The sequence below is a fragment of the Strix aluco genome, chromosome 18 (assembly GCF_031877795.1).
Source record: "Strix aluco isolate bStrAlu1 chromosome 18, bStrAlu1.hap1, whole genome shotgun sequence".
Taxonomy (NCBI): Eukaryota; Metazoa; Chordata; class Aves; order Strigiformes; family Strigidae; genus Strix; species Strix aluco.
The window spans coordinates 10920160-10933047 of NC_133948.1; the positions used below are offsets into that span (position 1 = coordinate 10920160).

Consider the following 12888-nt stretch of genomic DNA (forward strand, 5'->3'; position numbering starts at 1 on the left):
ATGACTTGGGGAGTCCAAGCCAGTCCACTCCAGTTTGCACCAGTCCCTGGACTTTGGCTTCCATCTCCTGCAGCTCTTATTGTCTGTCAGCTGCTGCTGGAGCCTCTCTTCCCTAGTGACCTGGCATGAATGCACAGCTCGCCAAAATTATCTGCAGTTTCATCAGTAACCAATACAATAATGACAAACCAAATAACAAGAACTTCATGACAAACCAAAGGGAGTGTGAACACTTAGAAAGAATGAAGTGACGTGTTGAAATATTATCTCAGGCTCCTCTTTCTCTATATATAGAGTGACTTTTTCCAAAGTGACCAAAGAAAGCATCAGGGAAGACCTAGTCTGCAAGTGGAGATGACTACCTTTGCATACAAGTTGGTATATGTTTATCTTTTTTTCCCCCAAATAGAATTTTGCAGTACATATTTTTTTTTCCCTTCTGCTATTCTAAAAGACCTGTTGCATAAATTAAGTGCAGAAAGAAAAATAAATCTAAATCAGATGTGGTTAAAATAATAGTATGAGGTCATATCTGAAAGATATCAAATATCTTGCAAGGACTTATTTTTAAAAGCAAAGAAAACTGGATTTAAGAGCACATTTATATTTAATATCTGATACATAACAGGGGAAGACAAACCAAGGGAGTTCAGAGCACAGCAACAAAAAAAAGCTACCTAATTTGATAGATGGAGGAGGGCTGGAAGACTGAGAAAGTCCTCCACAATAAAAGAGTTATGAATAACAAAGTATCTGAAAGATGTAAACACCAAAGGATGGAAAACAATCCAGTCAAGGAAGTATCAGAACAGATGCCCAGAGAAGATAAAACAAAAGTGTTTTTAAAAAACAATTTTAAGATTAAGTTAAAGAAATCTTCCTGAATTTAAGACTGGAAAAGTCACCCAAGAGATGCAACAGAAAAATCAAGCAGTGGTGTTATAGTAAAGAGTGGGGAGGAGACTAAGAAATTTGCTGCAGGTGCGATATAAAATCTGCACTTAGAATAGAGCTTACTGATTTTCTTGCTGATGGGGAGTTTCATGCTGATGTGTGTCATTTTTCTGGAGCACAAAGGATAGTAGGGATGTCTAGTAGTAGAGACTGTGAATCTTATTTCTTCTTAGTGCTTTGGCAAACAGGAGAATGTTGTCATTTAACATATGAATGTGACAAATACCAAATTTATTCAGAGCTGACTCCTTTGAAGCCAACGATGTTGCAGGCTGGATAAATTTGATGCCCATTCAAGCAATGGCATTCATCTGATTAGAAATCAGCTTGTAAATGTTTGGCAGTCGTTGCTCAGCATTGCTTTTGAATATGATCTGTTCTAGAGATGGAAGTGCAGCATCATGCTGGACAAACTATCACTAGGACACTCAGTAACAGAGAGCGGTGGGAGTGGGAGGGATGTGGTGTGCATGTATTGCAGTACCATATTGTGGGGGTATTCTTAAGCCTCCTATCACATATAGTTCTAAGAAAGGGTGAATAAACTATGAAATCAGGAATGCCGTTCAATCCCCAAATGCTTATTTAGTCTCAGCAAAGTCACTGAGCAAAATATTCCTTTAGGTGAGATAACAAGTGGGAAAGGAGGAGGAAGGACAAATAGATGGAAATCGTGCACATAATGCTTGCACATTGCACCATGCTCCCGCAACTAGTTACCCTATGATAGTGCAGATTAAGACGGCCAAAGCTGAAGACAGAAGCACTGAAGTGTGTAACTGGGATCTGGGAGACAGCTATGAGCTTTCTCTCTCAAATTTTTCACTGTCCTGTGCTTTAGTAGCTGTGGTTTTCTACTGCACTCTGTGGTCTCGGAGGAGGCAGGTGCGTGGCATTACTCAAGCTGTTAGAGTTCCTGGAGGTAGAACAGGACAGTTGCGGGCATGTCTGAATAGTGGCACCAGCTTTCTTTTGCTGTTTTTATTTCCTGCCAGAAAATGAGCTACAATCTCTTCCTCCTGGCTTTTGTCCTGGGTATTGGTGGAGCTTTCCAGTATGGGTTGCAGGTCTCCATTATCAATTCTCCTGCTGAGGTAAGCATGGACAGCTCAAAAAATTGAGCTACCAGCATGGATTTCAATGTTCTCATGCATTTCTGCCTCTATATGGAATCACTAACTTCTTCACTTCTGCTCTCAAAACTAGACTCACTTTCTTGGTTCTAAGAGTAGCTGCTATTGCTCTTGTGTTTCATGGGGGTTTAACTTCTGTCTGGTGTGACAGAAATAGGAAAGGGGAGAATGAGCAATATCTATAAAATCAGCCATTTTACCCTTACTGAGTTGGATTGCTCACAGGATATTCTCCTCTTTCCAGTGCTCAGGGAGTCCTTTGTACCATGTGCCACACACACTAGGTCTACATGACTGTCTGTAAGGTGAAATAGGACAGGGAAGGACTGTAGCTCTACAGCTGAGGTCAGCGCTGATACCTGCAGCTGGAAAAGGAAAACTGGAGGAGGCATTTGTCATCCTGAATGATGCCAATGACATTGAGCTCATACTATTACCACATTGTGGACCCTCATCAAGAGAGAGGGTGCCATGGAGGTTATGAACAGGATGTCAGAGAGATCCCACAATGGGCCACATCAAGGGTCAAATCCTGATCCCACTGAATTCAGTTGAAGTCAAACCTGGGTTTCACCCAAGGCATCAGACAGGATGCAGCACGTGGACAAGAGAGACAGACAGAGAAGTGGGAACGGCAGGGAAGATCAGGTAGCAAAACAATCAGGGTTTGGCACATAAACAGAAGACCAACCTGCCATTCTCTTAGTGGCACTCACAGTTGATATTTAATATTGATATATTTATTAACTGATTTATTCACTGCACCTTGTTGCTAAAACATTAACTCCAGGGATTTTGGTGGTAAAATTCCCTTTGATTTCACTGGGGATAAGATTTCAACCAAGGTGTTGATAGAAATGTATCAAAAAGACCAGTAAGTAGGTAAGAGAAGTAAAAAAGAGGTGCAATTATACATGTTGACTGAGTCCTTTCATTTCTGTTTTTCTTTTAAAGTACATCAAGAGTTTCATCCGTGAGACATGGCCGAAGAGATACAGCTCTTCTCCCAGTGAAGATATGATTACTTTGATGTGGTCCTTTGTTGTGTCCATTTACAGTATTGGTGGGCTTCTGGGGTCCTTGTCTGCCGGATATTTGTCTGTTAGATTTGGAAGGTAGGAATAATGATTGCATTAGTCTTTCTGTTTATACCCACAACTGCAAAAATAAGTGACTGTGTCTTGGGAGAAACACTGTTTGTAAAGTGGCACTGGGAGCAGCCCAGAGCTGCTTCAGATGAAGGATCAGTTCAGTGAAGAAACAGAATGGCAAAATCTGCCAATGATCACAAAGAATATCATACCCTCTCCCTTATAAATTACAAAGCAAATCCAGTCCAGAGAAATCACAGGAGGAGTGCATGCATTTTAAAGTGAATTTCACAGACAACCACCAACAAAACTTGTTCTTCGGTGTAGATACTGGCTCCACTAGAGGCATCAAAAGCTTCAACTAGCTTATCAGTCTGTGACAAAGTTTTCCCATTCCTATTTCCCATAGCATATTTCTTCACTGCAGCTGATCTCAGAAGCCATCACAGAGTCCTTAACCATGGTTAACAGTTCATGCCATTTCTGTCAGGCTGTGAACAACACATGAACAATATTTATGCTCACATTAATTTAAACGAATTCCAGGAAGAGGGCCATGCTGTCTGCCAATATCCCTGCTCTGCTGAGCGCAGCTCTGATGGGACTCAGCCGGCTGTGTGGATCCTTTGAGATGATCATCGCTGGAAGATTATTTTCTGGAGTTTGTGGAGGTAAATTAGCATTCCTACCTATAGTATTAAATAGGTGGGAGAGCAGTGACTGAGGGTCACAAGGATTTACCAGACTGAGTATACAGATCACCGATTTTTACTAAATTCTGCAGATGGCCTGATTGGTGAATGCCTTTTTAACTAAGTAAGAAAACACAAACATAATTAAATTAATTGTGTGACATCTCCATTTCTCATTCTTTTGTCTTTACATTCAATCCTTATAAAAAGTACTGCCAACTTGTGAAAAAGCCAAAACATACAATATTTCAAGGGAGCATGCTCACTCAATAGAAAGCTGACCCCTCTGTTGTTCCTGTTGCTGCTTGTTGCAGCTGATACTGCCTTCCATATTGCAGACAAGGGCAATTCTAATTTCCAGATGTCTCAGAAGGTTACATTCTGTCAGTGTTTTCAACCCCTGAGCAGTTGGATAAAGATAATACTAACCAGCAAAAAAATTTAAGAGAGAGGATAAATATTAATTAATCCACTGAGCAAATGGAATATATAGCATTTGTTAACTTGTTGGTTTCAAGCACAAAATAAGGCACATAAGATCCTGAGTAGATACTGAAATACGTAATCTGAGATTAAAGGGAGCAACAGCAATCCTGTATATGTGGCTGTAGGAAACATTGTAAGAGAAGGCCAGCCTGCTGAGGAACAGATTTCTCAGGGGAACATACTTGCTTAGTGAAATATTTAGCAAAGATGCAAGGCCGTGGTACTGGGAACATGCTTCATGTCAGGCAGACACACACTCAGCATGGTTAAAAACTTATCGCAGACCCTAACCCTATATGCTCCGCCCATAATGGTCCCCTCCAAAACACCAGACCTAGGGGAGTTTGAATTGCCCTAACAGTCATTTGTCACTGCAGGTTTAGCTCTGAATATCCATCTCATGTATGCTGGAGAATGTGCTCCACGGAACCTCCGTGGGCTGATTTCCATAACAGCTTCTACTGCCACTGCCGTTGGAAAGTTTGCAGGATTTGCTCTGGGTCTCAGGTAAGGGGTTCTGAGACCTATTTAATTTATTCTGTTATTAAAATATATGCATATGTCAATGCAAGCCTATGGATAAGCGAATCAGCAACTATTTTTAGACGTGTTTTCAGGATACCCTAGGCAGCCAAACTGAATTAGCTCAGCCCAAATTCCTGACTTAAGTGAATGGAAACAGAAATCACATAAAATATTTAATCCTTAAGAATGATGTTGCTTCCTAACAAAGACAGATCAAAATACAGATCATAAAAACCTTTAACAGATTTCAATGGGTTTGAAAGAAATCCATCTTTTGTAAAAATTGACCTTTGCTTTTTTATTTTTTTAGAAGGAGCAGCGAATATCAGGTCCATCCAAACTTTCTTGAAAATACACACAAACCAGCACACTCCCTCATGAAACACACACGCAAAACCAGAAACCTATGGTGGATTCATTCCCCCCAGCACAGACTTCTTCTGTCTGTCCTGTGCCAAAGATGGTCCATCCCATTCCCAGGGCACATGTCGTTCTGGCCACAGTATTATCAAAGCTGCAGGAAACCCAGCAGCTGCTGTTTGGGGCAGTCAGTACCAGGCTGATAACCCGTGGATCCTGTCTGAATTGTAACGTGAGACTGTATGGATCAGAAGTAGAGGGATCAGCCACTGCAGGTTCTTTCTTTAGCGCCTGTGCCAGGACACTGTCCGTCCCTGCGTGACCCCAGTTGTTGCAGGAGGATGCAGTTACTGTTGCTGCACTCGCCGCTGAGCAACAGGTGGCAACACTGTGTAATTCGTGTGCTGTAGGCGACAGCACCCTGCTCTCCCCTTCTGCCTCCCACTGAGATTTTCATTCTTCTGGGCTGAGAAATGCTGGAGAGTCCTGGGTGAGAGCTGCCTGGACAGATGCAGCAGGGCTGAGGGACCACCATGTGTCTGTGTGTGCTCACATGGCCAGTGCACATGGTTACTCAGCTCCTCTCGCTCTGCTGCTTTTATTTCAGAGAAGTTCTCGGAGTAGATGCTCTCTGGCCTGTTCTCATGGCAGCCAATGCACTTCCTGCCCTCGTTCAGCTTCTCACCCTCCCCTTCTTCCCAGACTCTCCCCGCTACCTGCTAATTGATAAAAAGGACAAGGAGGGGTGCATCAAAGGTAAGGAAATGGGCCACAAAGCATTCATTTTAGCAAAAAGTGGAAAATAAAGCCCCACAGGAGCCTGGAAGAGAGGAACAGTTGGGAAAAAGACTCTTGGTCTTTTGGCTCCGAAACCACCTTCAGCTTTGATGAAAGGCAGCCTCTTCTGATTTGATATTAGTGCTCTCTTGGCACTAGTATTTCCCTTGATCTCTGTCAGGATCCTCCAAGGCACATGATCACACAGAGCTTGTATTTCCATCAATATAGATTCTGCCCTGAACAGCCAGGGTGTGGATGCGCTACCTTCTAGCTCTGTGTAAGAAAGGGATGCTCTTTACAGTCATGCCATATCCGTAAGCATGCCGGTTCCTCTGTAACCCTAACAGCATGTTGCGTTTAAGGTAATGAATTAATTTGGTAAGAGATGAATCCCCTTGTGTTCTAGATGGTCCTCAGAGATTAGAGGGGCTGGGGGCAGCTGGACTTATCTCTTAATAGGTTTGTCAATTTTGGCCGTAACTATAGGCCTGACACCAGACGCACAAACAGCCCATATGCTGTAGGTCCGGCTGCATTCAAGAGAAGCAGTCAGGTTCACGAATAGTACGGTTTATTCTTATGCAACATCTACAGATTCTTTGAGATTGCCTATGATAAATGAACAAACTGCAGGTTGGCTCTATAGCACCACACACAAAAACGATTGCAATCACACATAATTCCTTGGTAATGACTTGGCGTAGCTGAGGGCCCAAATCTTACCAGAAGTCATCCCTTCTGGGTGGGAGGGGCAAGGAGCACAAACCCGTCAATCTGTCACTCCGATTTTGTATCAGATTATTGTCCCTCCAAATTAGATACAAACTTGGGGTAGTATTTATCTTGTGTGAGTGGGTGGGACTGTGGTCAAGCCATTGTTTCTTGAGTAACGACACAGCACATTCCTTGGTGCAAGGTGTGTGCTGTTTTTTGTAGGAAGGATGAGAGATAAGGTCCTCAGAGTACTGCAAAATGGTCCTGAGAGAAGCGGAAGAGCAGGAGATAAATCTGCATAGTCATGTCAAATGTTCCTTGAGAAAAGTGGAAGAATGGGACTGCGTGGCCTCCACCTTGCTTCACGTTCCTCCTTGGTACCATGGGAGCACAAATCACTGGGTGTCCATCCTGTCCTGTGTTTGTTCTGGGTGGGCACCATGTGTTAAGGAAATGTGTGTTTTGCAGTTTTTTCACTGTTTTGCTCTTCCCACACTTCCAACACAGAAACTACTTACATAAACAGAGAAACAGCCATTTTGGGTTTTTAACTATCAAAAGAGAGAACTCTTTGGATGTAGACTTATTTTTTAATGTAGGAGTCATTTCTCTTTGTCTGTCTTTTGGTGTGTGCACTAGAACTGCACCTTCAGCAGGAGGGTATTCAGGGAAGGATTGCTAAGAATTTAGACATGATTTACATTGAAACACTGTAAGCAGCTATTGGCCAAAGGTGAGGTTGTGATTAAGATTTATGGGTAAAAATAGATAGCAATGAACTGGATCTGTGTCTAACCTGAACCCAGATCTCTAGGGAGTTCACAGAACCAAGGAGCCTGAAGCTCAAATAAGACACTCTGCAAGGCACAAGTAATCCTCTGAAATCATGTCTGTGCTGGTGAGCTTGGACAAGGAGTCATCTCTCTTCCTCTCCTTCCAGCTGTGAAGCAGCTCTGGGGGGATGGTGACCATATGGCCGAAATAGATGACATGATGGCAGAGCAAGAAGCCATCCGCGGGGAGAAGGCTAAGAGCGTTTGTGACCTTTTCCGTGACAAAGCTGTCCGCTGGCAGCTCATCACTCTCTTCCTTGTCTCCTCATGCATGCAGTTAATTGGCGCCAATGTGGTACGTGTACTACTTTTCTCTGCTTTCTAGATTGCTTACAGTTTCTTGCAAAAAGTAAGCTCTGCAACGAGTAGTAAAATGGTGACTCCAACAGTGGCTGTAAGGAGGGATCTGTTGTTACTGTTTATTATAATCTTTTCCCATGGAAGTTTGGGACCTGGGATAAGTCAAGATGGGTGTTTTAGCAAGTGTCTTTAGCAAGGCATCTCTATGGATTACCCTGTTATGACACGAGAATGGAAGGGGATAAAAGAAAATCTCAAATACAGAACAAGGAAAGAACAGCACAACCTCCTCTGGGTCTCTGAACTCCAGAATGCACTGCCCAAAATTGTTCAGCCATTTCAGTACAAACTGAGTCAGGTTTGTAATGTACACTGACAGTGCATTTCCATACTCTTACCTCTTTGGGTTTCTTTCTAAATCCTTTAATTTTGCACTTTCTCAGATTATAGACAATTACAACATCCCAGGAATATATGTGACAGTTACTGATATATACTCTCTAATATACCTTTTCTCTGGAAATATCTCTATGTTTCAGTAGATAGTATTGAGAATTTGAATAGTTATTGTATAAAATGAACTTATAGTAAAAGCATAAATGTTTCAAAATTGAGATTAATTTTGCAAATTCAGAAAGACTTCAAGATTCATAAGACCCCTTTCTACCCCGACTAGTGCAGAACTAACTACACCATGAAGGACCAGTAGAAATTGAGCATATTAATAGTGGAATTTCTTATGCTTTAGGAGTGCTTACGTCTGGAAAAATAGTGACTATCAAAATCACTGCAAAGGCTTAAAGATGATGTAGAAAGATAATTTAAACCATTTGCTTAGTATGTACTGTCCACATTTCTGTATGCTTCTCATCCAAAGTACATGAGACACTAAAACATGTGAAAGATGTCAGAATTATAACCTGTAAGATAAGACAAAGGCAGTGCTAAAAGAAAGCAATAAAAAGAAGAAGGCTATATTTGTTCCTGAGTTCAAGACAGAGCTGCTAGTAAAAGCTGTTCTGCACAAATAAGCATTGTGAAAACACTGAGGATTAGTTACTGAAATCAAGACGATTTTCTCTCTTGTTAAGGCCTGTTTAGATATTTTCTGTCAAAAAAGACAGAAGCTAGTGTAAACATGACCACATAGGTACAGCCTTCACACATTTCTATTCTTTCCAGGTTTACTTTTATGCATACAATGTCTTTATAAAGGCTGGAATCCCCCCTGCTCAAACCCACTATGTCTCCCTGGGAGTTGGGATCACTGAGATCCTCACCACAGTTGTGTGTGTAAGTGGCTCTTCAGCTGAATTTCATTCTGCTGTAACGTGTGGTTCGTTTCAATCTTTAGAACTACTGTAAATGGAGCTTCAGGAATCAAACTTCTGCAAGAAGTCAACTGTAGTACTTTGCACTGATTACACAAAATCATCTCCACACACCCTGCAAACAAGGGTGTTTATATTCAATTTATGGGAGGGCAGGAGAGTCTTTCCCTCAAAATCACAACCCAGCCTGAGCCAGCCTTGGGAGTCCCAGTTCCCCCCTGTAGGAAGGGCAGATGACAGTCCCCGTGTCCACTTGTCAGTAGGACATTGCAATTAACAGTGCAAGCATTTCCACTTGGCTGTCCTCCCTGGCTATCCTTTGCCTCCAGAGTGCCACCTCATGCCTCCTCTGCCTGGGCAATGCTCCCTGCAGCCCTGCACCTCCCCACCTTCCCCCCCTCCCTGCAGCTCCTGGTCCTTCTCAGTCCCCCAGACACCTTTACTCGCCCTCCCAGCGGAAGTACCACATCCCAGTCCCCGACTCTTCAGAGGTCCCCTGCCTGGCAGCTCACTGTTGCCCGCCTTTAAGGTCTGTCCTTTGGAGCTGACAGCATGTCCTCTTGGTTGCAGGGTTTCCTAATTGAGCGTGCAGGGAGGAAGACACTGCTGTGGAAAAGCTACACTGTCATGGCCTTGGCTTTAGGGCTTCTCACAGTCACGCTTTCACTACAGGTAAGATCCCACTTACGCATTAGAGCTTCATGCTTTACTGCATGGCAGATATCATTACTATTTCTCTCCCTGCAAATCACTTTTTAGCGGGGGTAGAAGTATTTTTGGGGCTAACCATCATACTAACAGAGACCTGTTCCCAGCCATGTACATGCAGATTAAAACCAATAGTTTTATATGACTATGATCACTGCCAAGACTATCTCCTTGTGAAGAAGTTTCTGGAAGTAGAGGAAACAGATGTACGTCAATATTAAATATTGACATACTTAGCAGTGATGAATGTTTCTAATGGAGCTGGATAAATAAAATTTTAATTTCTGATTTTATTTGCTTTTCATTTCCTACCATAGGATTCCTTTCCCTGGGTACCATACTGCTCTGTTGCACTCATCTTTATTTTCATTATGGGCTTTGGCATTGGGCCAGGTTGGTATTTTCTACTTGATTGGTTTCATATACTCATTCCTTCCTCACTGCAGTCTTTAGGAGAGGTCCCAGGCATAGCTGTTCCACAGTTAGTCTGAATCCCTACTCCTGATTCAGCGCAGGGGTAGATGTTCCCCTTCATACTCTGGTAGGAGGTAAAACATATTTTCATATTGCATTCCTACATGCCTTCCTCCTGAAGAGCCAAGCAGCACCTCAGACACTTCCAGGTCAGTTAAAACCATTAACTTATGTGGCAATATGAAGTGTGAGTTACAGAAGCATCTTGCAAAATTTCTAAACTTTCTTTTTTCTCCAACATTTTTTTTCAGCTGGAGTATTATGCCCCTTGCCCACAGAAATATTTATTCAGTCATACAGACCAGCTGCTTATGTTTTTAATGGTGCTACAAACTGGATCCAACTCTTCGTGCTTGGACTTTTGTTCCCTTTCATTGTGGTAAGCAAAGTACTGTTTTGGTTCAGTTCAGAGGAGTTTAGACCCTTCTTGAACCTAGAACATACTTCTCTTTTTCAACACTTCCATGCAAAGGACAGAGCCCAAACTAATTGCAGTTCTAATGGCCTCTTTCTTTTTACCCAGATATCTAGTGAAAGCATAGCAGAACCACAAAATGCTGCTAACTCTACACACAGCTAGAGTGTGACACTGGCAAACACAGAAGTGGTGACAGAGGCACCAATGCTGTCAGATGGCATTTGAATGTCATGAGAGCTCCCTTCTTTCCCCCTCTTGTCCTGTATGAGCATCTCCTTTGGGGTTAATTTGGAAAATGGGCGGTCTCAGATATCTCATCCAGCAGTAGTAAGTAGCAGGAAACTAAAGCCTTTGCAGTTTTGTACTGTGCAAGGAGGGACAGAGTGGACACACTACGTACCTTCCCCAGCCTAGCACTGACTGAGAAGGACAGAGCAGAAAGGAAGAGTAACTGAAGCTCAGCACTTCTCTGAACTGCCAAGCAATGACATTCAGTCTCTGCTGAGCATACAACTTTCCTCCTTAAAAAAGGAAAGGAGAATTACTTCATCTTACCACTCGGTGCCGTTCCTCAGGTGGCAACAAGCAGGATTTACATCAGCCAATTCCCTGACCAAGTTTTTTAGTAAATACAAAACCAAAAACTCCATATCATAAGAGAAAGAAATCTAGATCAATTTATGTGAACACATTTTGTCTCTTTCTTTTCCTATAGGAAGGTCTTGGTAGTTTCTGTTTCATCATTTTCCTGACATACTGTCTATCCATGGCGATCTTTGTCTTCCTGGTGGTGCCGGAGACCAAAGGAAAGACCATGCTGCAGGTCATGGAGGAGTTCAACCGCCTGAACTACCGTGGAAAGAAGAGACAGACAGCCCTACAGCAGAATAACTGCTCAGTGATGATTGTTACTAGACTTTAATAACAAACTCTCCACTCCGTATTTTGCTCTTTTATTACTGTAGTGCGCAGAAGCCTCACTAAACAAGAGAGAATTCATTGCTCCACAAACAGCACAAATATGTATTTTAAAATAATCACCTGCAGTGCAGAGTGCAGGATGAACTTGGTGGTTCTCTCCAACTGCTGAAATATGAGCTGAATTAAGTCCTCTGCAGAAAAGAATTAAACATAGTGTATAAAGAAATACAATATTTGTCTGTCCCTGAAAGTTAGCAGCTGTGTAAACTGAAAACACAGGATCTGCTATTTTTCTTACCAAAACCAGGACTCTACAGTTATTGGAGGAAGTGAGTGTGGCAGCTTCCAATGTACAGTATACTTGTGAAACAGAGAGAAAAAGACAGAGCTTTCATGGTGAAATTATCTGCTCGTATTAACAAGTCAGTGCTGCTGAGCTTTCCCAGACAAGGAGCTTCAGTCCGGATGAAAAGAAGTGTTTATAACTCCTTACAAGACAATAAAAACTCATTTCCTTATACATGTCTTCCTACAGTGTGATCTTGTTCAGCATGCTTGACTTCTTCCCTTCTTCCGTCCTACTGGTAAATACTGTCTGCAAGAGGGGAAGCATGGTAAATGGTTAACACTGCCGTAAACTGGCATGGATTGGGAATAAAGGTTAAAGAAGTACTTGTGAATCTGCAGTGTATCTGATTTCCAGGATCACACAAGTGCAACACATGGCATCTTTGAAAACAAAATCCCTCCAAGCCAAGGGTATTGGGTGAGGTGAGTACTGGGTCTGGAATAAGCACATTTCTTGCAGTGTTCAAATCCTAGGTGGAAAGACTTGTCCTGTCTTCTTCTTTAGGAAAATAAATAAGAACTGTTCTAGGCATTTAAATCTTTCTTTCTCCACATTACAGCACTGAACAAAAGTGTGAGGCCAGATAGAAATGAGACAGCAGTATGAGTATTCTGGGAGAAACACAGGCACCAGGAGGAAGAGGAACAGGGCTCTGCAGGGACTGTTTGACCAACCAGATGTTAAAATCTGGCCACAGACAAGAGTCTTTAAAAAACCCTCCAGAAAGACCCAGAGCTGCCATGTGTGCTCTTCCTTCCAGCAGCCAAGCTTCCCATCTTCAGCTCAAAGAACAAATCCTTTCTCCTCTAGTTCATTCAA

The 12888-nt window shown here is 42.4% G+C and overlaps 1 protein-coding gene across 2 annotated transcripts; it reads left to right on the forward strand.

The window, feature by feature from the left end:
- Positions 1-330: 330 nt before the first annotated feature.
- On the forward strand, positions 331-12400 carry LOC141931588 (solute carrier family 2, facilitated glucose transporter member 11-like). Of its 2 annotated transcripts, XM_074843935.1 has the most exons (12): positions 331-374; positions 1950-2048; positions 3042-3202; positions 3725-3849; positions 4734-4863; positions 5849-5997; positions 7676-7863; positions 9051-9161; positions 9770-9871; positions 10225-10300; positions 10633-10760; positions 11515-12400. In XM_074843935.1, exons 2-12 carry the CDS (start codon positions 1953-1955, stop codon positions 11719-11721), a joined length of 1473 nt encoding a protein of 490 aa, XP_074700036.1. In that variant the 5' UTR covers positions 331-374; positions 1950-1952; the 3' UTR covers positions 11722-12400. The 2 variants fall into 2 exon arrangements, with proteins under 2 accessions (XP_074700036.1, XP_074700037.1); XM_074843936.1 differs by lacking the exon at positions 9051-9161.
- Positions 12401-12888: the final 488 nt, after the last annotated feature.

Bases quoted from the DNA above. Each gene is read 5' to 3' on its own strand.
- LOC141931588 (XM_074843935.1), top strand. From the start codon at position 1,953: ATGAGCTACAATCTCTTCCTCCTGGCTTTTGTCCTGGGTATTGGTGGA. The intron at 5,998-7,675 runs GTAAGGAAATGG...CTCTCCTTCCAG, and splicing joins CAAGGAGGGGTGCATCAAAG to CTGTGAAGCAGCTCTGGGGG. The intron at 7,864-9,050 runs GTACGTGTACTA...TATTCTTTCCAG, and splicing joins AGTTAATTGGCGCCAATGTG to GTTTACTTTTATGCATACAA.